The sequence below is a fragment of the Lepidochelys kempii genome, chromosome 7 (genome assembly GCF_965140265.1).
Source record: "Lepidochelys kempii isolate rLepKem1 chromosome 7, rLepKem1.hap2, whole genome shotgun sequence".
Taxonomy (NCBI): domain Eukaryota; kingdom Metazoa; phylum Chordata; order Testudines; family Cheloniidae; genus Lepidochelys; species Lepidochelys kempii.
This window is the reverse complement of record NC_133262.1, coordinates 24,811,735-24,839,027: the sequence shown is the minus strand read 5'-3', so window position 1 is coordinate 24,839,027 and position 27,293 is coordinate 24,811,735. Positions and strand designations below refer to the sequence as shown.

The 27,293-nt window shown below is 41.5% G+C and overlaps 1 protein-coding gene across 5 annotated transcripts in view; it reads left to right on the top strand.

Annotated features, from left to right (window-relative positions):
- Positions 1–27,293, top strand: part of FLNB (filamin B) — a 113,038-nt gene that overhangs the window by 44,822 nt on the left and 40,923 nt on the right. For all 5 annotated transcript variants that reach the window (XM_073351444.1, XM_073351443.1, XM_073351441.1 and 2 more), the window contains exons 3-20: positions 900–997; positions 2,519–2,666; positions 5,966–6,084; positions 7,432–7,509; positions 9,763–9,925; positions 12,016–12,213; positions 14,113–14,250; positions 15,733–15,859; positions 16,388–16,524; positions 16,874–17,067; positions 17,519–17,632; positions 18,211–18,354; positions 18,726–18,849; positions 19,154–19,314; positions 20,177–20,267; positions 20,576–20,745; positions 24,492–24,609; positions 26,522–26,784. In XM_073351444.1, coding sequence (XP_073207545.1) covers positions 900–997; positions 2,519–2,666; positions 5,966–6,084; positions 7,432–7,509; positions 9,763–9,925; positions 12,016–12,213; positions 14,113–14,250; positions 15,733–15,859; positions 16,388–16,524; positions 16,874–17,067; positions 17,519–17,632; positions 18,211–18,354; positions 18,726–18,849; positions 19,154–19,314; positions 20,177–20,267; positions 20,576–20,745; positions 24,492–24,609; positions 26,522–26,784 — 2,585 coding nt within the window. The remainder of the gene's footprint in view (positions 1–899; positions 998–2,518; positions 2,667–5,965; positions 6,085–7,431; positions 7,510–9,762; positions 9,926–12,015; positions 12,214–14,112; positions 14,251–15,732; positions 15,860–16,387; positions 16,525–16,873; positions 17,068–17,518; positions 17,633–18,210; positions 18,355–18,725; positions 18,850–19,153; positions 19,315–20,176; positions 20,268–20,575; positions 20,746–24,491; positions 24,610–26,521; positions 26,785–27,293) is intronic.

Sequence of the window (27,293 nt, the reverse complement as noted above, 5' to 3'; positions counted from 1 at the left end):
ACAAGGTATGAAGGAGCAAACATTGGCTCCTAAACTGAAACGAACTTGTTGTTTGGGCTGAACATGAACATCTTTCATTAAGATCATAGCAGGAGGTTCTGCATGAAGGCTTTTAAAACACTTACACTTGGCACAGAATGCTGGAGTTACAGGAAGCTGTATACCTCCAAAACTCTAAATCTTCACCTTTATTTGTGTATTTCTCTACTAGAGCAAGAATAACATGAAGGGGAGAACAGCACAAGTACCTTTTCTTGCCATGAAATGATGGTGTTGTAAACATAATTACTTGAGCTAATCTAGTGCAATTCTGACAGTTTCTCCTAATGCTGTACAATCTTCACAGTATAGACTGTCAGCTCTGCACAAGATTCCACAGGGACTGTCATTTAAATCTTATTGTGCTTTAAGTCCAAAAGAGACCTCATTCCTCAGGCTAAATCTAAAACCTCCCAATCAAATGGCTGAGTGGGAGTCTTTCCTGACTGGCATCTTGGTTCATAGGCTAGCTTGGAAGTTCTTGGTGTCACTGAAGACTGCACTGTATCCTGCAGCATGCACACCCTTGGCAGTCATAAGTGACACACATCCTACTTCATGCCACCTTCCTTGGAAGTATGGTGGCTGCAACCAATAAGTGCAGTTCTAGAACTGTGAGGAAGGTAGCCTTCTACCATAGTAAGTGTGTTGCTTTCAGATTAGAACTTCCTATTTAGATATCCTTCCCTGAGAGCCAGTTGCTTTTTGGACTCTAAAAGCAGTCCTATGCACAGATTTGGAAAGTCATTACCCAGAATAAGCACTGTTGCATGTGACGGTCTCAAGTTTTTAAAAAAAACACCTCTAGCAAATAAACAGTCAATGTGAAAGTTCTGAATGCATAACTTGCTTATTCTTAGGTCTCTGCCCTGACTGGGAGACCTGGGACCCTAAGAAACCAGTTGACAATGCTCGTGAAGCCATGCAGCAAGCTGATGACTGGCTGGGTGTGCCTCAGGTAAGGCAGACTGAAAGCAAAAATGCCTGGAGCAGAGAGGATGCTGAGTCAGTGCTGTTATCACTAACTTAATTCTGACAGCCAAGTCCTGTTAAATTTATGTGAGCTTCTCTTCAATAGTAGCCCTTCAGACGTCTTTAGAGTGTGGAGCTAGAAATCTGCAGTCTGTCTTCAGTAACTTGAATCCCTGTTCTGACTCTCAGGCCCTGTCTACACTTAAAGCAGCTGTAGCGCTTAGTGCAGAAGCTACCTATGCTGACCAGATTGCTTCTCTCATTGCCATATGTACTCCACTTTCCAGAAGCCCTCCTGTCAACATCATGCAGTGTACAATGGAGGTTTGGTTGATATAACTGCAGCAGGTGTAGGGGTGTGTGTTAAATGGGCATGAGTTTGCAGTGTAGACCAGGGCTTACATGCTAGCTCTATGGAGGAGAGCACTGCTCTTATGCAAGAGAGGAAGATAGTGTACACCAACTAATGGTGTTCAAGGGGAAATGCTTCAAGGCCAGGATGACTTTCCTGTTCTAACCTTGAGACTTACTTTTATTTCTGGTTATTTGCCCACTTGCAGCTTCTTTCTGTTGGATGAGAGAACAGTTGAAGTGACTCAGGCCCTTAAAATTGCTCTGACTTAATCAGAAGCAGTTTCATCAAGTCTTTAAGTAGATTTGATTTCAACAGCAGTGCACACCCAGAACTCTTCTATACAATCTTCTCCTTTCAAAATAAAACTAACCTTTGTTATAAAGATATGGCTGGGTATTGGAACACATCGTTCTCTTTTGAGTGGGGGTCGGGGGGAGAACTCTCTTCATTCTTCATTACTAAGTGTACTTGCTTGAACGGGGTCCTTGGGGTTAACCTGTTCATTTAGTTTGCCACCTGACGTCTTAAGTACTTTTGTAAGAAAGTAGCTTTCTTTTGCATTGAATATCTCACTTGAACAGGAGCCCATGGATCTTCAAACCAGATTTTCATGCTCATAGTATAACAAGCAATATGTTAATCTCTGAGCAGTAACTATGCTCATGGCATTAGAACAAACTGAGATGGACATGACAGCATCACAGCTGTCAGTGTGCATTTCCGTTTCACTTTTGCTGCTGTTCATCTAGCATTCTTCACTGAAGGAATATCCCCAAGTTGCTTTCCCAGAAGGGTAACTTGAATGGTCTCTGCTTCGAAAGTAAAGAATTCAACAGAAGTGCATTAGTTATTGAAGCAAACAGGCAGTGGTGGTCTCCATCTTTGTTTCCCTAAAACTGCATAAGTAGACTAGCTTTACGAACTTCCTAATGCAGACTTCTTTACTACTAACTCAACCCATGATACGGCATTAAATACTTTCAAACTGAATTGTATATTGTAAATCCTTCCAGTTAACCCTAGGAAACTATGTAAGGGGAGCTAATGGAATGTATAGAATTCCCATGTACCTGAATTGTACTGCTCTTGAAGTCTAATGTTGGTTGATGGTAGACTAAATACGTGTCAAACACTAACCTGTGTATGTTCCAGGTGATTACTCCTGAAGAAATTATTCACCCTAGTGTGGATGAACACTCGGTAATGACTTACCTGTCGCAGTTTCCCAAAGCCAAGCTTAAACCAGGAGCTCCTCTAAAACCCAAACTGAATCCAAAGAAGGCAAGGGCCTATGGCAGAGGTAAGGAAGAACACTTAGGTTGACGTTTCAGAAAAACAAGTTGCTGCTTGATTGTGTTGTCCACAGTAGGCCTGGAGTCCAAGCTGGATTTGTGTACTTCTCTTGTGGTGCTTTGGCTCAGAAATATGTGGAGACAGTCCAAAAAACACTCCTATTTCTAAAATGCAACTCCCCACAAAAAAACACCCCTTCTGAGCATGTTTAGGAAGCCTGCTGCCTTGCATATATGTAACAACCCACCACTGGGAAAAGTGGGATGGCAGACCAGGAAACCTTTTAACAAAATGTACAGGATCAGTGTCTCAAACAATACTCAAACAGTGTGCACCACCCCATTTGCATATTACCATATAGCATGCACTCTTTTAAAAAAAGCCCAGAAACCAAAGTGCAGCTAAGAAGTAAGTAAAAGATTGATTGCATGTAGGCAGATATTCCTGCCCTAGAAGACTAGCTGCTTCTGCAGGGGGTGGGTGGGTCAATACATATAACACTAGAATAGTCATAGTGAAACTTACTGAGATTCCAAGTTATTCATCGACAATAACATGAGGCTCACAGTTGCTGCCCAAAATAGCCAAACTATTAATCAGGAATCAACAATGCAAGGTTTTCATTGCAGCCCATACACTATCTTGTTAGTTTTAGTGCAAACATGGACAGTGCTTAGTGGTGAGAAGCCATGTGGGCTTTCTGGCAGAGGAGACCCTTTTATTGGATGAGGGTAACTAGCTGGTAACCATCTTGGTCCAAATCTTAAACTTTCTGGGAGTTGTGACTTTGAAAAAAGTCCAACAGGAGGTTTACCAGCAACCTAAAGTTGAATACTAGGAAAATCTCTTGTTACCATATCCATTCATGGTGTGTGCGTGTAAGTAAAACAAGATGGTATCTTATTGTATTCCAAGCTAACGCAACCTTTCTTTACTGCAAGGACAACTGTTCTCAATTGAGAGGATGCGATTACAGTTTGTGTATAGAACTGCACTAATGACTCCCTGAAGAGTGTTTGCAGTAACCTTTATCATAGGCAAAATAAGGCCCTTTAGGGGCAGCATGATCTGGAGGGCTAACAGGATTGAGAAGTGGTAAGTTCTGACTTCAGCTCCACCTTCAAGAAAGTAGCTTTATCTCATTGTCTTGCTTTCCTTGCCCAAGGGAAGGGGAAACAACCTTCTGAGGTGCTGCCTCCATGCTGGTACAGTACCTGAACATTAACAGCTTATGTGCAAAACATGCATTTCACTCTTGATGACTTTGATGCATTTAACACCTAATGTGTGACTAGGAATAATCATGTTACTGTTGCATTTCTCTAGAGATAAATTGGTTCAGAAATTCTGCTGTTCACAGCCACTTTTTGGATAAGCAATCAGACACTGCATTTTCTACTAACTGTACAAATGGCTGTGGAGAAACCAAGATTTAATAAATCTAGAGGCACTGGCTCATGAGAAGCAATTTCTCGGACATATGATGTATATGCTTGGACTAGCATAGAACAAGCAACTTTGGGAAACTCCTCCACCCATTCAGTCAACAGCATGACAGGTGTAATAGCTCAAGGCTAAGTGTAAAAAATCAAGTAACTAAGTTGCAGTAACTGCATGCTGTGACAAGTCTTGTGCTAAGATAAGTACAGAGCCTTTTCACTTTGGGGGGGGGGGGAACTTAGTTAAGCTAAAAGTCCAGTCTTGCAGGGCACAGACCTTCACTTAAGCTATATTAGCTGTGTAAGCTTAGTTTTTGGCAAGATGTTTTGAATGACTTGCATGGGAGAAATTAGGGAGGGATGTGGATGTTCACCAGCAGATAAACCACAACAGTGTCAGTTACATGTAGTGAAAGTAGAATGCCTATGAAAACTACAAACTAAACTTTTGGCCACAATAACCAATACTGACTGGCTTATCTTTTTACGAATATCTTATCGAATTGCTGTTCAGAACTTCTCTACCACTTTAACCTTGTGGCTTCTCTGTAATACTTTCAACATTCCCAATTCTATGAACTAGTAACACCAACATCGTTCTTGTAACTAGAATGAAACAATCCTTGCTACCCTATGGAAGCTGCGTCATGGGACACTGCTTCTAACTTTTGGTGGCTCTTCTGAACAGTCCTAACTCCATCTCGGAGAATCTGGCAGCCTATCCTGAGACTTAAAGCCAAGTGGCATTCAGAATTCCTGACTTCATTCTGGGATCAGCCTGCTGTGACCTTGTGTTAACCATTAAAACGCTTAAAGGTGCCTGTATTGTAGGAAGTGCAGGTTGTGACACTAATATCCTGAACAAAACCTATGGAATTAAGATAACTTATTCAATAAAGCTCAACATTAGTAACTCACACTGCCACAACTGCATTTATAGTACAATGTACCCAATAGGGATTGAATGTGCCTTTTCTAGTAGGGAGGGGAATGCTAATGGACTTCTGTTGTCAACCTTTGAAGCCACCCCTAGGGGAGAAACTCATAGACTAGTTCAAATTGGATTTTTCCAAAGACCAAGAGAAGACTTCTGGGTGTAAGCCTGAGTTTTTTAACTGACTCAGGGCCTTCTTCCTGATCCAGCAAATGGACAAGACCATTGGTACATGGATGGCCCAAATCCCTATAGCAGGATCAGAGGGATTTGGTCTACTGAGGTCCCATAAGATGGAGTGCTTGTTCTGAGCTGAATTTGTGGTAATTGGGTAACCATAAGGAATCCCCCATGGGTGGAGGCATTCAATGACTTTTAATCTGCTAGAATCCATGTTAAGATTGGGCTTCCTGATGAGCTTATTGGCATGTGTGAGATGTAGCTTTTCATTGGGTTTCGCTAATGCTTTGTGCCTTTAAGAATAAGGTAGGCTTGCCTCGACCTGTGGTAATTACCTGACAGTCACTATTAGCAGTCTCTGAAGAGACCCCAAGCAGGTTCTTTGGGCACCCTGTCTGTGCTGGCATAAAGGCTGGGAACTGTGCAGTCTGGGAATACCCCAGTTAGAAGGGAGAAAGATGCAGGTCTTCATCCCAGAGGCAACAGCTGAAGAGCTGGAAGCCTCAGTGGGTGCCCTTGCTGGAGCAGTAAGGGGAAAGACAGGTGTAGCTACCCTGAGTTGTGATGCCAGTTGTCTAACACCACTGGTCTTTTGGTAAGCAAGCAGGCCTGAGAAACTGTTAGAACTTAATGTCTCACAACTGAGGCCATATCAGAACTTGTATTAGGTGGCTTGTGTGATTGTCATAAACAACCTCTTAGTTTTGAAACAACCACCTAAATGTGCCATTTTGTGTCCTATCCCCTTAACAGGAGTTGAGCCTCATGGAAACATGGTGAAGCAACCTGCCATCTTTACAGTAGATACTATCAGTGCTGGGCAGGGAGATGTAATGGTCTTCATAGAAGATCCAGAGGGCAACAGAGAAGAGGTCTGTATGCTAAACATATTTTGCATGAAAATTGGTAGGGAAAAATAGCTTAAATGATTACTAACTACTGTATCTCAGTGTAGTAAACTGTATTTAATGCACAATACTTAAGTAGTTTCTCTGATCATAAATAGAATATATGAATATTTTAAAATTCCAAAAATAACTGACAACAGTTTGCTAAGAATTAGTGTACATGGTTCTTAAGTAATAGAAAACTTTCAATTACAACTGATCAGGTGGGACAGGAGCATGTTTTATTTGTCAAGTTGTCCTATTAGGCAGTTTTGCTTTCTAGCATGAAAATTGAAAACTATCACACTCTGGACTTGAATCTGAAGTGGTATTCAAGGCCTTGACCTTGCCAGGGAGATAGTGTTCCTGAGAATCTTTTCTAGGCTCTTACACAAATCATAAACAAGCCAGCTAGAAAAAGGGATTCCTTAGCTAGGATCCAGTTGGACAATTACCATGCGCAGTGTGACTGCAGAAGCAACTCTGAAATCTTTCCATAGCTGGTTTTCCCTAAGCAATGTTCTAGTAGTGAAGAAAACATTTTAAAATAGTCTTACCAGATTCAAAGCCCTACTGTCTTCAAGCCCTCCTCCTGATTGTTCACCACTTGGAAAAGCATGATTTATCAATTAACTTGAACAATTACAACCAACACAGTTCAAATGTTGAATCACTAGAAGTAAATTCTTGCAGTGAACTGTACTTGACCAATCAAAGGGAAAAATCAAATGACAGTACATTGTTACCAGATAGAATTAAATCATGATAGCCCTGATCATTCTGCAAGAGCAATGACTAAAGTTGTAGAATATCTGCTGCTAATTACTTATTACTCGGTACATTAGAACAATCTTGGGAGTATAACCAATGCTGTCTGGTTTCGAGGAATTCCACTAATGTGATAAAGTTTTTTGGTTACTTTAATCAAGTGAGAATTTGAATTAAGACATTCCAGACAAGTCCAATTGTACACTGTAGTTGATACTGATTAACCGTGTTGGTCAGCCTCCAGTTTAGTTGTGTGTGTTAGTAAAGGAACAGAATAGGTCACCCAGTTTATACTAAGTGGGTTCATGTGTTCCTAGAAATGTCAGTGGCTTTTGCACCGATAATGGGGAACAGATAGCTAGCAAGTATACTTGCTGCCATGGCAACTATATCTAAAGCATTGCTGTGGGTCCTAAAGAGATGATCATTCTCCTCTTTTGACTAGTTTCAGCATCAAAGTCTACCAACTAAAGATTGAATGTCACTTGTGAAAAGTCCTAATTTAGCAGATAGTAAAGTGTAGACTCAATGTTTCTGGGACAAATGCTTTGCCTTCCTTTCTAGGCAAAAGTGACACCTGACAATGACAAGAACAAAACCTACTCTGTGCAGTATGTGCCAAAAGTTACTGGACCTCACAAGGTGAGTTTTTTTGGTGTTCAGGATGCTCAACATGCTTAAGTTAGTATTGCGCTATTCATGGGCGTGTTAACCTTGCATGTTTACTGGTGAGATAACTACCCAGAAACCTTGGTGTAAATAACCTGTTTCCATTTTCTGTTCAAGTCTCCACAGTTTGGGGCCAATGGACTATTCTTTCCCTTCCCCTAAGAGATGGGTGTGTTCATCCCTTTCTCCAGGTTGAGAGAGAATATGGTCTTGTGGTCAGTACTTCTATTTGATGTGATGTGCAAGGATAACATGACATGCTGATCAAAAGGATGTCTGTCCTCTCCAAAAGGGGTTGGGGGAGTATTCACTGTGCCACTGGGCTCATCCTCTCTGCTGTTTTCTTCACGCTGGTGTCAGACTCCTTCAGAGCATGAGCAGAGCCTTTTGGTCTCCATGAGCTTTTAGTACCAGGAGTAAGGCCTGTGACTCAGCCTGATTTGGGGGCCCACCAGGAGGGTAACTACAGTGGACCACCTACCACACTCAAGAAGAGGCTGGCAAGAATGAATTGAAGGGATGGGCTCCATTCAGCTCCTCCTCCTGCCTCTGTGCTGCAGTTTATCTCAAGTTTTATTCCACTCTAAGCCACAGGGTTGAAAGGGCTTCGCTACAATACATCATTCTCCAGTACCCTCTACTTCCCAAGCTCAAGCATTAGGAAAAACTAGCAGCCTTCTAGGGTGGTTCTAAAATGCTGGTCCTGGGCTCCTGGAATCTTTATGCAGACAACTTGGCGGTGGGGAGGGCCCAAAGTAAATGCACTAGAGTGGTCAGGCCAGTCCTTTGCACTGTCCCAGTTAGATCTAGTGGGGAAACTATGACTAAGCCAAACCCCTGGATCATTCTGTTAGTCTTCACACCTGCCCCATACCTTGAGAACTTCCTTTCAAAACTCTCCCCTAGCTGTACAGCTGGGTACACTTTAGCCCCCTATATTCTAGATTGCTAGCTTAGTGGTTCCACCAGGCAAGGTATGAAAGCTGACCCTTGCAGAGTCTCTGCATTTCTCATCAGTTGCTCCAGCTCTGCAGTCTGCCCCCTTGGCTAGCTTTCCTTTCAATCTCCAGCAGGTCCTCATCCTATGCCTGCAAGTTCTGCTGGAAGAACTAGACCTAGAATCTATCGCCAATAGCTCTAAACTTTTTTACAATCTTGTTCTCTTTGCCACCACTGTGACTGGCAACCAACTAGGGCCTGTTCCAGAGCCAACGACAATGAGTTCAGTCCTCAAAGTGTCATTTTTCTCTGGATATACTGGGAGTGAAGCATGTAGGAAGGACCGTGAGAAGCAAACATCTCTACCTTAGTTGCCTTGAGTCACGTTGCTTCATTGTAACGGAGTATCCATGGCCAAAGCAGTCAGGGACTTTGTGTAACTTAGTGTGCCATATCTGCTTGCTTGATCTGTGTATTTTCCAGGTACACTAAGTGAAGTGGCTCTTGGATTTTGTATTTAGAGCTGTATTCAGCTTCATAGTCCAAGATGTGTACTTAATCCTCATAACTAGCTATTGTCCTTGGTGGACAAACTGATCACTAGTTTGAGTCCATTAATTCTGATCCAGGGAAGACAAAGATGCATTTCTGTAGTGCAAAAAAGCAGAAACTAGTAAAATAGTGGTGCAGGCTCACTGCCCAAATAAATGTATTCTCCAAAGGGTGCCACATCCTGGCTTAATGAGTCTAAATGCCAAAAGCATGATGGAGCACAACTTCACAATGGACAGGCTTTCAATTTAGCTGATCAAACCCCCTTCCCTCCAAATCTTGAAAATGAGCTTGTTCACTCTTATACCCTTCCCTCCCCACACCCTCAGTCTTGTCTGCCTACAACAGTCTGTACAGTGCAAAGTACAATGGGGCCTATCCTCTGTCCCTGTGCACTAGTATAACGATTGTTGCAAGTAGCCGTTGGGCCTCCAGCAGTGGAGTATGGTTATCTTCTGGAGACATTAAGACTTAAATCTAATTGAGGGCCCGTATTTCCCAGGTGTTTCTAAGTGTGGTAAGCAGCTATGGTACCTCCAGTTGCCTCAAAGTGAGGGAGTTAACATTAGTTTCTCCACAGGACCTCTTAACTTAGCCATGAACCTTAAGAGTTCAAGCACTTAATCTTGTGATTTCAAATAGTAAGTTCTGCCAGGCCTGAACATAATTGCAAGGTGGCCTCTTAATTCTAATCTTACTTCCACAGTGCTAATGTCTGATTTGATTTTTTTTTAGGTTACAGTTTTATTTGCTGGACAGCATATTTCTAAGAGTCCATTTGATGTAAATGTTGACAAAGCCCAGGGTGATGCCAGCAAAGTAACAGCAAAAGGACCAGGCTTGGAGGCAATCGGAAACATTGCCAATAAACCTACCTACTTTGAAATTTACACAGCAGGTAAGCATGCTTAAATGAGTTATAGATCCCTAGTAAAGCAGTTACACAATTATATACTCTACAGTAGCTCTTGCAGCTTGACTTGGTTTTGGTCAGTACTGACAGTCTTCCCTCCACTACTTGCTAAAATGGGGCATGATATATCTGCCTCCTAGAGAAACTGAAGATTAACTGTAAATATAAACACTCCAAATGCTTCAGCAAAAGAATCCATCCAGTTACTATTTGAGTTCTGTCTTAAGTGATGAACCAGTCAGTCTACTAAAATGACTAGTGAGCTTGTAAGTTACCATTTCTTCATAGACCATTTACTTCACAGCATTTTGTGGCCATAATACTATATTCCACAAGAATGTGTGTTTAACATATTGCAAATGCTGATGCAGAACTTCACTGTAAAAGAAAATAGGGCAATTACTTAAAGTATTTAAACACTTTAACCCAGTGTTTTTAGTGTATTAAACTGCTTTCTGCCTGAGGCTCCTAAAATCTTGGCTGCAGCTGTCTGATTTAGGGGACTTGCCACACTACTCTAGCAAAACATTGTTTCTAATTGGGAGATATAGTAATCTGCTTCATGTAAAGACATGTCTGGACTAAAAGTCATGGATGTTGAAAAAGCACCTTGATTGCTTATTCAGCAATACAAGATAGTTGAATAACAGGTGTCTTCAGTGGTGGTGAAGAAAAGAACGAACTTAGACACCCTTGTCTAGAGTAGGATGTTGGCTTAGAATAGGGGTTCTCAAACTGGGGGTCAGGACCTCTCAGAGTCCTGAAGTTGTTATGGGGGGAAGAAAGGGGGTCATGAGCTGCCAGCCTCCACCCCAAACCCTACTTTGCCTACGGCATTTATAATGGTATTAAATGGATAGTTAATTTATAAAAAGGGTCACCCTCAGAGGCTTGCTATGTGAAAGAGGTCACCAGTACAAAAGTTTGAGAACCACTGGTGTAGAAGCTCTAATCTTAAATTTTAATTTTATTCTATTCTTTAGAACTAGTTTTTCCCCTGAGTTGTTCCAGTTCACCATTTTGGAATCACACAGTCCTGGTTAATGTCCAGGAACTCCTTACTTTATATTGGCAACTTGCTCTATTTGAAAGTTTGAGAGAATTTGATTATCTTCTGCTGGGGGCTGTGGAGTCCTATTTAGTGTGTGTGTGGAGCACAGGTTTGTCCTCTACCAACTCCCTGGAAAATTGAGTGGCATTTCAACTTGTGTATCAGGTTGGAACACCTCACTTATGTTTGGCCCACCTTCCCCTGCATGAAGGTGGGCCAAACTTGAATGTTGTAGGAACCCTGCAGGTCAGGTCACAATGACCCTCACTCAGACTTGACCCAGTTGTCCCTCTGTCACAAGATGATAGCATTGCAACCTAGCACATGGGGTTGTGGCCAACTCAAACTTGGTGTGGCTAAAAAGCAGTTGAGTTGGGTGCATCCCCCTTCACCCCAAGCTCCATAGCCTATGGCTTCTGCAGCTGCATGCACAGACTGAATTGTGAAAGGGTTTTGTGGGGAGGAAAAGCCAAACAGTATAGTTTGTCTAAAGTTGCCTGTGTAGTGCCAAGAGTGGTGAATAATCCTTGTTGTGAAACCATTCTGGAGGCAGTGACAGATTCCCTGCCACTGCTGCTCCCTCACCTTAGGGAGCTGCCAGCCTTCACTTACTAGCAAACAGGATCTGGCCCTTTTTGCCATAAGACTGCAAACCAGGGGGGAGGCAAGAAGGTAAAAGTAAACACTGAGGTAGGATTTAATTATTCTGCTACTCGGGTGTCTCCTGAACATAAGTGGTGTAAGGACAAATGGGTCTAATGCTTTGAGTAGAGGCTGCTATCAGTGTTCCAGACCACCTTAATGTGTCACTTATGCCCTTACAGTCGTGTGGCTGGGCCATAGCAAAACATTCCAAAGTTGGCTTCCTCAGGGCTGATCCCTTCACACAGTCTGCCAACCCAAAACAGTACCTTAATCTTGGATCTTAGCAGAGTCAGACTTGGAAGGGTCTTGCTTCCAGCGAAGTGCAAACTTGCAATGTCGGAGTTAAAAGGCTGAACTAAACTTGTTTTCATGTGGGTAGGTGCTGGTGTGGGTGATGTTAATGTGGAAGTGGAGGATCCTCAAGGAAAGAATATAGTGGAGCTTATGACAGAAGACAGAGGGAGCCAAGTCTACCGTTGCACCTACAAACCTACTCACGCTGGTCCTCATACTGTCAGAGTGACATTTGCTGGAGAGACTATTCCAAAAAGTCCTTGCATTGTTTCTGTTGGAGAAGGTATGTACTGGGATGATGGCTGCACCAAGTATTTCTGTAAATATGGACTGTTTTCATCCATATTGATGGATTTGATTACAGGATATGCACATCCTTACCTTGTGTATGACAATCTTTTCCTTTAAACCATTCATTTGCTTTAATATTTGATCTTGCATATCCACTTAATTCAATATTCGTAATATGGCTCTAGGTGCTAGTCTCCTATCAATGGGCTATAACTTGAGCTTGCCCTTTCTCTTGGAAGAGGCTGTCTTAAATTCCATTTCAGTGTCTAACCTTTCTTCAGCTCTGATTCAGTCTACTATATTTACTTTCTCAGTTTTTCCTCCTTAACTGATGCTTGGCTTTCTGTTCCATCCTCACCTGCCTCTACGCTCTCAACCTCTGCTCACCTCTCCTGAGCTACCCTCCACTTGTGGAATTTTGGACTTCACTGCTAATGGCTTCCTAGTTGAGCAAGCTATGTCGGTAAGAAGCACAGGGTGACACTTTCTTCATGGTTTGCTGTCTTTCAGCTTCTAGCCTGCAGGTTGTTTGACTATCAACAGCTTTCCCCCTTGCTTCCTTGGCAGAACAAAAGGTGCAAGCAGAATACAAAGCACTTGCCAAATAGGGCAACAAGATTTGCCTTGCAATAAGTCAAGTTGGAGTAACTACTTAACCACAAATTAACTGCTTAACTGACTTGCATAAGGGCATGTGGCTTTTTCCTACTTGAACTTAGCTTTGCTGTGAGCTCTCCAAAGCTAGTAGGTAGCATGTGATTTAAAACTTTGATCTTGTTTATACAGCCTGGATTATGAGTTGAATTTACTAGATGACAATTGAAACCACTATCTCCAAGCTATTGGTATGACAAGCAGAATGAACTGCTTGTCAGACTCTCCACAGATGCTGTACACTACACTTCTACTATAAACAATGCACATGCATAATATAAAAATGCATGCTGGGATTAAACTGGGAACCTATAATAATGAGTGAGCTATCTCTCTAGAATGTTACTGGACTGAAGGCTACCTGATAGCTGGAATTACATTTATGTAAGGCCAGTTATTCAGAATTACCCAATAGCTTATTTTGTAGAAATAGTTGGTACTTAAACTTTGCTCAGGGATGGGAAAACACTTTGCTGTGGACAGCTACACTTATGCAAACTCTCAAGTTTAAGAATCTGCCACCTACTCTGCTTCTGTAGCCTATTGCTCTGATCTGACTAACTGTACAATGTGGCATTGCTCAGTCTCTGCATGTGTCAATGCTGAGCATAGCTCAATGCTGAGCATATCTTGCATTATTCTATGAACCTGCAGCAAAGCAAGAGTTTCCATTTCCAGTCTTCCAAGGTACTAGTTGTCTGAAGCCAGTTATAACTTTAGATATTACCACCGCTGCCCTACTCCTGAAGGAGTAGCCCAGTAGATTACTATGGCACACTCATAAAGTGAAACTCTATACACTACATGCAGTTTGGCTCAAATGTAAAAATGACCTTGAGAAAAGCAAAGTTATACTGCAAATGGTGGGCTTACTTTTATAGTAACATGCTCCAGTTAATGTTTGGTATTAAAGTTCTACATAGCAATTGGTCTTCACTATGTAAATGTCAAAGGCTTTTTAGTCTGTCTGTAAGAACAGCTGATGTAAATGTACATGACTCAGAACACTTGGGAAATAACTTAGTACTACAGTCTAAAAGCCTAAAGGCCATATGTAGAATGGCTAGATTCCATACTGATCCCCTTGAGACTAGTGTGATTCAGATTTTTCATTTTCAAAAGCTAAAATATTCTCCCCTGAGTCAACATGCTAAGTAAAAGATGGGTGTAAGCTGCCTTGGCTTGAAAATCTACTTGAGAATCAAAGGCTATACTGATGTCTAAAATGCATTTGCAGCATGCAGTCCAAGTGCTTGTCGTGCAAGTGGTAGAGGCCTACAACCTAAAGGAGTCCGGATCCGAGAAACTGCAGACTTCAAGGTTGACACTAAAGCAGCAGGGAGTGGGGATATCAATGTGTCCATAAAAGGACCAAGTAAGTGTTAATGATTTGAAGTTGTCTGCAGTACTGTATTGTGGGAAAAGGGGAGAAGCCTCAAATGTGGACTAGTCAAGGAATTGCAACTTTCAGTGATATTCACAGTATGGGGCTTCAGTATTTTGATAGGGGGAGGAAAAATAATTAAGATGGCTCTTCATTTTTCATATGTAAAATGAACATATATTCATGGGTGTAGTGATGAAGCCAGCCACTCTTCAGTTGTTCCATATCATGGCTTGGTGTCTTTTTTTTATAGCCTGTCCTCTGAAATGACTTCTACTCTGCTTCCACTGTAGTGGGCTGGGAAACTTCAACTCTAATCCACATCTGCTTTATAGCAGATGCTACAGTAGTTGTCTTAAGTGATGCACAGGATCATTGTAACTACTGAAGAATGTTAGACAAGAATACTCTAATCATAGCATTGGTTATTGAGCCTCCAGCAGCAAGACTCCAGGGGTTTAATGCCTGGTGTCCACCATGAACTTCCATTGTCTATGAAATCATTGGGCTAGATACTAAAGATTCTGCATGATTAACTTAAAATTGAGTGTGTGTACACAATGTGCCAGTTGAACACTGAATGCTAGAGGTTGGAGTCTTTTTTTCAATTTAATCAGTTAAATTCAAAATTGGGAAAGCTTTCATGTCTCGTCTCTACAGCTATGAAATTAGAAATGCTGTGAAGCTACTCAAAGGAAGTAAACTCTGTAGAGCATTCTAGAGCTTAAGTTGAGTGTCTGGGTGTGGCTTAACTCCTTCATTCAGTTATGTAACTTTTCAGCCTGAAACTCAAGCTTGCTTCTCCCATCACCCACTTCTAAACTCTACTTTCCTTTAATGTCAGTTTGTGTGAAGACTTGGGTAAGCAACTAGCCTATTCAACCACACAAGTGCTTTGGGAGTGGCTGGCTTGTCTTCGCCTGTCTTAATTTGGCAGGGCTGACCAGTGATGCCTGCTCTTGTTCTTTAACTGTTCCTAGTTTGAAGTAAACCCTCAAGGAAATAGCCAAGTATCCTGCACACCCTTAATGTTTCATGAGAAAGTGGTATTCCAGCTGGCTGTGGCTTAATGTAGTATGGAGAGAGAAGTGATGGACTTTTATCAGTGTAAATTTCCTTATACTAAGCTGTTCTTGAAATGTATCTTGCAGAAAACTAAAAGTAGGTATTCCTTAAATATTTGTAGTCAAAACCTGACAAACGTTAATCAGCAGAGTGATCCATGTCCTCTTAAAACAAAAGAGCATAGGACAAAACATAAGGGAACCTGTTAGGTCTGGTGACTTCAAACGTTCTCTCATTTATGCCATCTGTCTTAGAGGGCAACTGGAACTATCTTGGTTTCCTAACTGCTTTCTGGTGGGAAAACTTTATTCTCAAGAGGCTAAGTAAAATCTAGAAAACATACTTGCCTGAATAACTTAAGGTGTTGGCTGGAAGCTATTGAGTAATGCTGACTTGATCTCCCAACAGAGGGCTTGGATGAGTTTGTGAAACAAAAGGACTCTGTGGATGGCATATATGCATTTGAATACTACCCAGTTAGCCCAGGGAAATACATTGTCACTATTTCATGGGGTGGACACAATATCCCCAAGAGGTGAGTTGCATTTTTAATAGATCATGTGGGTAGGAACCAATGCTAACAGGAATCTACTGGGCTGGACTTGCTTTCTAAGCTGCTCTGGCAAGAATTGTTTTAATTGCGCTAACTTGTATATTCATTCCTGCTCCTGGGCCAGCATAGCTTGCCTTGGAAGGTTTGTAAAAGGGGGCTAGCATAGGTCTCTTTCCAGGCTCTCCAATCTGCCTCTTGTGATCCACAGCTTGTATTAAACTGCATGGCCATGGGGGAGGACTTTCATTGAGTTTTTAGTAGGGTCCATGAAATCTCATGGTGGAGGACTCCAGCAGACATTAAGTCTAGTTAATTGACTTATTCATTGTTTCAGTGGCATGACTGATCTAGATGACCTAACTCAATCTGAAAGATTGCTCCATAGGCTGGTGGGCTGGGCTCTTCAATGCACATTGTATAATGTCACTTATTAATGAAGCTACAGACAGGAGTGGGTGCTATTTCTGCTGCTCCTAATACTGAATTTTGACCTTTTCCCCCATTTAATAGCCCCTTTGAAGTTCAAGTAGGTCCTGAAGCAGGTCCTCAGACAGTGAGAGCTTGGGGACCAGGACTTCATGAAGGGATTGCTGGTAAATCTGCTGACTTCATTGTAGAATCCATTGGCACAGAAGTTGGCTCTCTTGGTAAGTCAGCCTGGTTGTCCTGGTTAGGATTTTCAGGTGCTTTAATGTTGAGCTGCTTGATGACAATAGTCTTTCTGACAAGTATGGTGATCCCATCAGACTCACCCAGTCACTAACTAAACATTAAGCTTACATAAATCTGACTACACTTGCATAGGAAATGATTTTCTAGCTTTCTAGAATGTGGGGTATATTGGGTCTGAGGGGAGACAACACCATTGAGTACCTACTCCATAGGAAAGGTGTAGTAGAGCAGTGAACAAGGAAAAGGTCTGGCAACTGGGAGGCAGGCTTGAGCAAGCCTTTAAAACCCACCATGCCCACTTTGGGAGATGTTTGTTTCCTTTAGGCTTTGCCATTGAAGGCCCATCTCAAGCAAAAATAGAATGTGATGATCAGAATGATGGCTCGTGTGATGTGAAGTATTGGCCCAAAGAACCTGGTGAATATGCTGTTCACATTATGTGTGATGATGAAGACATAAAAGATAGTCCATACATGGCTTTCATCCAACCAGCTTCTGGAGACTTCAACCCAGATAAGGCAAGATAGCTGAATTCTTCTGTATATAAATAGCCATTGATATGGCTGTTTTAAAAGCTACTTGTAATTTTTCATTTTCATGCATGTTCTACAATCTTTAGCCATGGATTGGTTGGCAGGCACAATGCTGGTTCTTTTTCTTAAATGTGTCTAAACGAAGCTATTGCTTGGCCCCTACTATATTGAGCATAAGAGCTGTTGCAAGAATGTGACTATAGTGGCCTTTCAGGTAACATGGCAGGGTACTACTCGAGGCCAAAATTCTAAACTCAAGCCTCTTTAGGCTTGGCCTTCATGAAGTTGTTTTTAACACATGATCTCCTCAGTCCACAAATATGAAGGCCTGTGATAGGGTTTTGGGTCACCTTTTAGAAATACTAGCTTTAGCTATGAGCTTTGCTTTCTTTGGCTGTAGAATCCATGTAAAACTTGTGCACTTTACCTTTTTTAGGTAAAGACTTATGGTCCAGGGTTGGAGAAAACTGGCTGCATTGTAAACAACCCTGCTGAGTTTACAGTTGAGACCAAGCAAGCTGGGAATGCACCTTTGAAGATATATGCACAGGTAAAAACCTACATTAACTATCTGGAAGTACTATCAATAGTCACAGGTCTCTCCTTTGAAACAGGTACCTAGCACATTCTGGCTAATTAGTTAGCCACTCCCCTAAGAATATTCATGTAGATTCTGAGCATCCTGTTCTAAGTCTGTCTGCGGCTGTGAGACTTGATCTGCATCTTGGTCCTTCATTGCATTTCTGCATAGTAATCCTTTAATTTAAAAGGTGTTTGGGATTATGCAAGCCTAACTCCAGTACGGATTTAAAGCCCTTTTTATTAAGGCCTGTGACTTGTCCCTGGTCTTGCACCTATTGAGACTTCTCGAAGTGGTCTCCCATAAATTGTCGTGTTGTCAGTCTACTAGACTTCTACAGTTTGGTATGTGTGGCCAAGGAGAGATGAGCAGTTTAAATTTGTGGTAAGATTGTTACAATTTCTTAATTCCAAGCAGCTCTGCTGTAGCTGCTGCTCTTGATCATTAACTTTTTTGATAGCCCCACATCTAAAACTACTTGTACCTTGTCTCTGCACACCTTTGTATGTAGTCAGTCATCTAATTCTCCGTTAAACACTTGCTTTCAGGATGCAGAAGGAAGCCCTATTGATATTCAAGTGAAGAGCAATCCTGATGGAATCTGTGCCTGTTCTTATATGCCAGTTAAACCAATCAAACATACTATTGCTGTTGTCTGGGGAGGAGTTAATGTACCCAATAGTCCATATAGGGTAAGTACAAACACCTACAAAATTACTTTGCAGGGACTGGTGGTACATCTTGTAAAACAAAACATTCGGATAGTTTGTTTGTCCTCGCTAATGCTAGTGAGTACAAGTCAATAGAGCTACTCATGAGTAAACGCTTGCTGCATCAGTCTTGCTGAAGGTTGCCTGTCCCATTCTGCAGGCTAGCATGTCAAAGGGCTCTAAAACCAGTGAGCACAGCATAAACATAGGGAAGTCGGAAACTTTATTTTCTCTTCTTTAACTAAGCAAGAACAATAGTTCAGAAGTCAGGGCATTTTGTCAGGTGCTAAACTTAATAAATCAATGTGACCCAAGTATAGGGTAACTCTGAACACTTTTGTGAACCTGTCTAGGTTCTCATAGGACAAGGCAGTCATCCACAGAAAGTGAAAGTGGTTGGACCTGGGGTGGAGAGAGCTGGTCTGAAAGCTAATGAGCCTACTCACTTCACAGTTGACTGCGCAGAAGCAGGAGAAGGTAAAAGATTGTAGATAATGTATTGCTATCTTGTATCAAAACTAATTCTATAAACACTCCCTGTTTGAACAGGAATCTGATCGCCTCAATTCATAAACTCTTGATTCAAGCTTTTTGCTTCAGAAGGGAAATCTGAAGCTAAAATCCTCTTACAAAGATTACGTGGAATGATTCATACAAGTACCTGACAAACTATCATATCCAAGGACTTAAAAGCAAGATGTGACTTGTTTCGTTGCTTAGTACTATAGCTACTTGGATACTAAACCAATTCCTGATGTTGTGGCACACTGTTTGCTCCTAGGTGATGTCAGTGTTGGCATTAAATGTGATGCTCATGTTATAAGTGAGGAAGAGGAAGACATAGCTTTTGACATCATACACAATGCTAATGATACATTTACAGTGAAGTATGCACCACCTGCAGCTGGACGTTACACTATCAAAGTGCTTTTTGCAGGAGAGGTTTGTATCTTTTTTATTTGCGACTAGAAATGTTAGCAAAAAGAAAAGGAGGACTTGTGGCACCTTGGAGACTAACAAATTTATTTGAGCATCAGCTTTCATGAGCTACAGCTCACTTCATTGGATGTATTTAATGAAGTGAGCTGTAGCTCAGGAAAGCTTATGCTCAAATTTGTTAGTCTCTAAAGTGCCACAAGTATTTTGTTTTGCAAATACAGACTAACACGGCTGCTACTCTGAAACCTGTCATTAGAAATGTTAGCTATGCAGAAGGCTTTGAATCCTAATGTAAATTACTATTCAATGTGCATTACTCAAAAGGGGTCATTGTTAAGTTTGTAAAAGTTCTTCATAGTTTGGGCCAAACTCCAAGAAAAATGTTTCTATAATCTTTTTTGAGTCTCTCTCCATTGTAACACCAAAAGTACCCATGCAGCAAATGTTATGCTGGTACTTGAAAAGGCAAAGGCTAGTTGACTTCACTCTTTGTCCAAGCTGTGAAATGTAAAGTTAACTGAAATGTTCTAGAACATTTCAGTTATCGGGAGGAGGGGGCTTTTAATGTGACTATGCATTTTAGTAGTTTCAGTGGTGGTCAGAGGGAAGGCAAAAATACATACAGAAGATTGCTAGCTGTTCCTGTGCAAAGCTGAAGTAAGCATATGGGATACATTAGAATAGGTTTATTTGGCAGGGTACAACTTTCAGGAAAGCTGTGACTATCTAATCTGAGACAATGCCTGATTTCAAACTTAAACAGTAGTCCTTTCACTGGAAGGCAGATGCTAGGTCAAGCTCAGCAGACAAAGCTTACAACTGGGTATAACTCTGTCCTATTAAAGTAGCATGTTTTATATTGAAGGAAATTCCTGCCAGCCCTTTCAGAGTTAAAGTGGACCCATCGCATGATGCCACCAAGGTGAAAGCTGAAGGACCTGGATTAAGCAAAACTGGTGAGATTCCTTTTCTTTATGCCAAGTGATATATTGACATGAGCATGGGGTAGTTCGAGAGCATAAACTCATGATGTAGACAAACAGCCATGTCCCAACTTTCCCACTAGGGATTTGGAATGGGATTACTCTATGCCAAACATCAAATCTGGGGGCATCAAGATTAAAAATTATCTCTGTATTGTCTTTGAACTTACTTGACCAAGTTGAAATTGCTCAATTTTCATATGGACTATGAACTTAAACATACAGCATAGATAGCACAAGAAACAAGCATATTCTAACTTTCAAATTTACTTTCTGTTAAGGTATGGAAAATGGCAAACCAACACACTTCACTGTATTCACCAAGGGTGCTGGGAAAGCACCGCTGGATGTGCAGTTCAGTGGACCTGTACCAGGAGATGCTGTGAAAGACATGGATGTTATTGACAACTGTGACTATTCCCACACTGTTAAATACACTCCAGTACAGCAGGTAGGTCTGACACTTCTGAAGAAATGGGAGTGTTAGGCTCCTTGAAATGACAATTAACAGCAAAAATAAAACTGAAAATATGTGAGTGAATTAACATGAAGTCTTGTGTCTGACTGAACTTTTCTGATCAAAGGAAAACCATGGCAATGGAATGCTTTCTTCCCAAGAGCTGCCCAAAAGCAGACAGTAAGGGGTCATGAGTGTCTACAATCACAAGTACAAATAAAGCTGTAGGCTACATGCTGGGAATGGCCTGTCCAGAGAGCAATTTAAACAAAGATGCATAGAAAATCTGACTGGAGAATGAGTGCAGATTTTGGTGGCATGAGAACTAGTCACTGAAACTGATCCTGCTGTACTAACAGTGTAACTTTGTCAGTCTAACTGATAAAGGCAGGCAGAAGCAAGTGCACCCTACAGGTGCCCAAACAGAGGCCCTACCCCTGCACTGCCTCCCTCCCTCACCAAGCTCCTGCTTGCTGTCCTCCACCCACCCCCCATTGCTCACCCTTAAGGTGAGTACAAAGTCAGAGGGCATAGCCTTCCTGCTTTTAAAAGTGATTGGGTTCATGGCCCCCTGCCTTCCCCTCCTGCCACCTTGTTCCAGCACCCCTCACTGGGTAACAAACTAGCAGACAGTTTACTAGCTAATATGAATGGCCCTGGTCCAGATGTTTAGGACTTCCAAATCACCCCAGATTTTTGCAAGCTGTAGTTTTCTATGGCTGGGCTGCAGGTAGTGAAACTGAATTGTCCTCAGTCGAATGAGCTGTAGTGTTAACAGGAGTGTAGACCATAGCTAGAGCCCTGCATGCATACAAAATTTGTATCTGCAGATTTGTAGTGCTCAAACAATAGTGCACAACTCCTATTTCATGGTGAAATGCATTTCCAGAGTAACTCTTCAGCTAGCTTGTTTGCTTTTAGGACTCAACACACAATTTATGCAGAATATAGAACAGTATTTTCAGTTGAGATCAGTTCTTTTGCACAATGGCTTAGGTGTTGCTTAACGTTTGCCTATAGGAGGAAGGAACCCAGATAGGGAACTTTCATGTTAATAGTGGATGCAGCTTTCCTAGTTTACAACAGGGAAGAGCTGGAAGTCTTTACTTACAGAGAAAGCATATTTTCCCTTTTTGTCGGCAGGTTTTTGTGTACTTCTGAATGTGCATAATACCCCAGATTTCTATTAATTGTCATGGCAAAGTAATGTCCTCTTAAGAGCTGCAGTAGCTTCTTGGATACCAAGTTGCCTAGACTATATAGAGTAACCATAGAACAGTAATGGAAGGAGTAAAAGCAAGTCATGTTTTTTAAGGGGACTTTCCCAGTAAGCTTGCTTATATTGCCAAGGTCAGGAATGACTAATCCCATTTTTAAGGAATTTAGTACTATCAAACTGAAATGGTCTGACAAACTTCAGTTATCACTTAAGATCTAACTGGTCTGACTTTGATCTACCATAAAATTGGCATGCACTTGGGACATGGCAAGTTCATGACCAAAGAATGTCAGTAGCTTCAACTAATATATTTGGAGAGGTATTACTGATCTCTGAGCTTGGCTGCTTTGTATATCAGTGGGACTGGATTTTAGTTCTGGCTCATCTGTTTCCTGGAGTGTCTTAAGCAGTAAGGAACACTGCTTACTTATAGTATACTTGTAGCTCTCTGATAGTTGTACATCCCCTTTCTAGCACTGTTAAAAGTATACCTCTAAGGTTCCTAATCTGTCTTTGCTGTTGCATGTAAAAGTGGCAGCAAAACCAACCAAAGATTGCCACCTCCAAATAGCACAAACAGATTCTTGGCTTCTCCGAAAGACTGGGTAACACCACATCTGCTTTCTTAACGGAGTCTGCCAGACTTAGGAAACCCCCCTTGCATAGGGTGTACTCAGTATCGCTGCTACTGCCAAACCCATAACCTTCCTGGCAGCCAGTGTTGTCATTAGGGTGGAGAAATTTTACCCAATAAATGGGTTTTGGATTTTAGTAACTAGAAGACCTGGCTAGTCTTCAAAGCTTTCCCAGGTATGTATAATAGGGTGGTTGCTAATGCTAGTGGGATGTCTAACACTGTTTGTTTATAGGCTATCAATCTACCTTGCCCTGAAGGCTTCCAGCTAGATAAAGGAAGCTGAATAATTCACTATGGGTAAAGGAGAGCACAGTGCCAGCTGTCAGACATTAAAAATACAGTGGGTGGTGTAACTCGTTTGACCAGTGCAGCATACGTTTGTATGTTCCTCTGTTTTTTCCACAGGCTAAGACTAGGAGGGAAGGAAAAGGACTGTATAAAAGCTTTCACAGAAGAAATTGTGACACATCTGTAAATACAGCAATGACTAATGTCACTTACCAAACATTTCCCAGCCCTGTAAAAATACTACATTTTCAAACCTATTCAAAGGATTAAACCAACTGGATTCTCCCTAATCAGCTGAACCTCTAGTATTTAGAGTCTTTAATTATGTGACTTGGAAAGTATCCAGTCCCATGCTATCCTTTTACTGCTTCTGAGGTTTCTAGAAGCTCTGTAGAGAACACAAGAGGCTGGCAATATTAATCTTGTACCCATTCTTCAGCACTGTAGAGAACTGAATGATGGCTACTGAGCAATAAACATTCAGGTCTTGGCACCCAAGTAAGCTGCTGTACAAAAGCTAGGGGAAATTATAGGTGTACAAACAGTGGTGATCATGAGGTTTCAAGCTGCATCTGGGAGAATGACTTGGGGGCAGGGGCAGCTGTGAAGTAACAAGACCCAACTCAACAGGAGCAAAACAGTGTATATATGGGAGGAGTAGAGGAAACTGCCAGCCTGGCGGAAAAGGGAAAACATTGTGGCTATTGGGCATTGATTTTTTTTTTAAAGTGGTGTCCATATTTTGGTCTCTGTGCACTAGCTTGTCTCCATGCAGAGCTCACTGGAGTGTGTAGACCCTATAAAATCTTTACAGGGATGAGGGACTTACTAGGCAGTTAAATTCCTAAGGGACAGCATGAACAGAAATCTCAGTATAATACTCTTAACCAGATATTGATAAGGTTGAGTAATTGTCAACTGAATAACCTACAGTTAGCCTTCCTGATTTCACCCAGTGCTGCTATAGCTGTTTGCTGGCTTATGTGAAACCTTCATGGATATTTCACTTGGGAGCTGAGCCAGCCAAGAATGAAAAGTAAGCAAACGGTGATTATAGCTGAAATATGGACTGTGGTAGGAGAGCATAAAAGGAACACACATCTTGGGCTGAATCTGGCCATGACTCTGGCATTCCAGCCAAAGCACACAGGAGCATTAATCTGTTTCTGATTTATACATCTTAACTTTGGTATTTCAAATGCTATTAAAAAATATAACCCCTTTGTGGGCCTGGACTTGGCATGCTGTCTGTACGGTGGAATAGGATACCTGGTCTCAAGTTGGGTCATTCATTCAGCTGTCATGCCTGAGCTCTGGGAGGGTGGGAATCAACCTGGGGCCTGAATTTCTTCCAGGCAATCAAAATAGTACTGCAGTGTTGGCAGGAGAGCAAGCTTTCTCCCTCTGTCAAATGAAAAGGGTTCAAAACTCAAAAGCTGGAGTGGGAAGTTGGGGCAGGGAGCTCACACAACACTTGGAGCCTGGTCACTGTCTGCCATTATACCTTGAGTCATAAACTAGTATATAGTGTCCAACTAGTAAAGCACAAGCATGAAATGGCTGAAGACCTAACTTACAATATTAACCTTTTGGCAGGGTCCCATGAAGGTTTCTGTAACCTATGGTGGTGATCCTATCCCCAAAAGCCCTTTCACTGTGGGGGTTGCTGCTCCACTGGATCTCAGCAAAATTAAAGTCAATGGACTTGAAAACAGTAAGTACACTTGCAAATGAGCTATGCAGTGCATAGTCTAGTTTACTGTAAATTTTTTTAAGGTCTGATCACTGAGTAACTTGGCTAGAATGAGTAAAAACCAATACAAAAACTCCTGCTGTTGTTTTTACAGTAACTTGGTATTCTAGCCCAAACACTGTAATTTTGTAACCGTAACACCACTTGAATATAAGCGGCTACTCTTAGAAGTTTGTTTCAATCTGATATTTTTTTAAGGCTGTGCAGCTATCTGAACATCTAGTACAACTACCAACAGGATTATGGCGTGTATGTAGCTTGTGAAGTATACTGAAGGATAGCAAACTTTAAAATGAGTTCCTTAATTAATCTTATTCCTGGTCATAAATACAGGCAGTTTACGTTCTCTGCTCCAGTTAGATTAGAAGTTGGTTCTGAATCCAGTTTGCATCTAACTTCAAGTTTTTGATTTTGTAGTAAATATTGTGGCGTCTCTACCTTTTAAAGGTTTTGGTAACTTTTTATTGCTAGGAGGTAACACTTCATAGAAGTTGCACTGAAAGAATCGTTTTAAGGCTAAATTGCACCACAAATACCTGGAAATGGACATCAATGTCATTTGTCAGTGGACACTAATCCAGTGAGAGACCCAGTTAATTATTGAATCAATGTGCCCAGCTTTAAACCTGAGCTGGGTGCCCAACAGGCTTCCAATAAGGATTAACGAGGTTTTTGTCCTCTAAACCTCTGTTCTACTTAAATCCCATGGATTAGTCTCCTATATAGTTATGGCAATACAAGCTTCCCTCTACAGTCTGTTTCTTATTGTGCTCCCACAAGAACAAGATTGTAAAGTAGCTTGCTTTGTATGCTCATTCAGACCTTAGAGACTGCTCTCAGATAGAGCTGTGGACACTATTTTTATTGGCTGACTTCTAGAAACTGGGTTATGCCAATGACTGGGCGGTGCCTGGCTGAAATGAAATAACCCAGGGGCCAGACTTTTTTATAGGCTGGTGGGCAATTCAAGGAGCAGGTAAGCACTTAAGTGTTCAGTGGGATTCAAGTGCTTAGCTCCCACTTTAATGCAGTTAGGAGTCTAACTCCCATTGGATACCTTTAAAACTCTGGCTCTGGAGTTAGAAACACATTGCTAGAATAACCTGAACAGTAATGTCTAGCACACTACTGTTCCATGGAACATTCAAAATTTAAACTTTTTAGTATGCCTTGTTGCAGAGATGCTGGTGTGATGTGGGTGGGTCTAGAAAACCCTTCATGTTAAAACGTCCTAGATAAAAGATCCAGACACTTTGTTAGCTCCAAATGCTGTACTTTGACACACACCATAAACTAGCTCTCAAAAGATCTTTTTTTCTATGAAGTGCCTTGCTGGACAACGGCTTCTAGTGAAAGTGGAGTATGGTGGCACTCCTCCATCCCACTACTTCTGAGCTGCTGCTTCTTCACAAGGCTCAGCTGCAGTAACCTAGTGGAGTACTGTTCTGCAAGCCTCATTTACCAACAGAAAAAATTGAGCAAATATACAAAATTATTGAAAGGGCTTAAATTGCATATTACCTTCTACCTGTAAATTGGCAGGGAGGTGGGACACAGAAGGCTGCAACATAGTGGTAAACTCCTGGATGAGCATTATGTATTTCAGATGTGTTGAGAGGCTGTATAAACAAGTCAAAAGCAATCTTGCTTGCCTTTGACCCTTTGCAGTTTCCAATTAACCCATTGTCTCTGCTTCTGCTTGTCATGACAGGCTTCTGCAGCTAAAGAAATGTTTTTAGTTGATAAAAATCCTTGTAAAACATTCTCTCAATGCTTTGTGGCTGAGGTATTTCGGAGTATGTCCAACTATAGGATTTAAGAAATCTAACCAGACCATTAATCCTGAAATACTAATATGGGCTTTCTCTTTAAGGAGTGGAAGTAGGGAAGGATCAGGAATTCATAATTAACACACGAGGAGCTGGTGGACAGGGTAAACTGGACATTAGTATTTCCAGCCCTACAAGGAAAGCTGTGCCATGTGTGGTGGAGCCAGCTCTTGGCAAAGAGTGCAGCACTGCAAAGTATATCCCAAGAGAAGAAGGACTTTACATGGTTGATGTAAGTTATGATGGCAATCCAATTCCAGGAAGTCCTTATACTGTGGAAGCCACTCTACCTCCAGATCCTACCAAGGTAAATGCATAGGAAATGCTTCAGTGGTTGACATACAGGAAATATTTGCTACCCACAAACTGAATTACACTCACATAAGAGCATAAACTTTCACATCTTGTTTGACCTGTTAGGATTATGGAGCAAGTACATCAATTTAATTAAGAGCTACTTAAAGATTAAATTGTTTGCTTCACAATCATAACTAATGACTTTATTCTTCAAACAGCAGCTTTGAAAAGCTTAGTACTGAAAACGAACTCCAGGTATTTTAAGCAATATGAAGTCAAGTGTGACTCCATATTAATCTAATGAGACTCACTTGAGGTTTCACCCTCGAAGAATGTATGTTGTAATACAGTTGGCTAATAACACCATATAAACACCGCTTAATGTTGCTACCTTTTAGTTTAATGGGTGTACAAAGACAGCCAAGCTTAAGTCTGTAAGCATGGAAACTTTAGCAGACTTCATATTGTCTAATGTAACTTGACATTAAGATTTTCTTCCATCAAAGGAAAGAAGCCTAT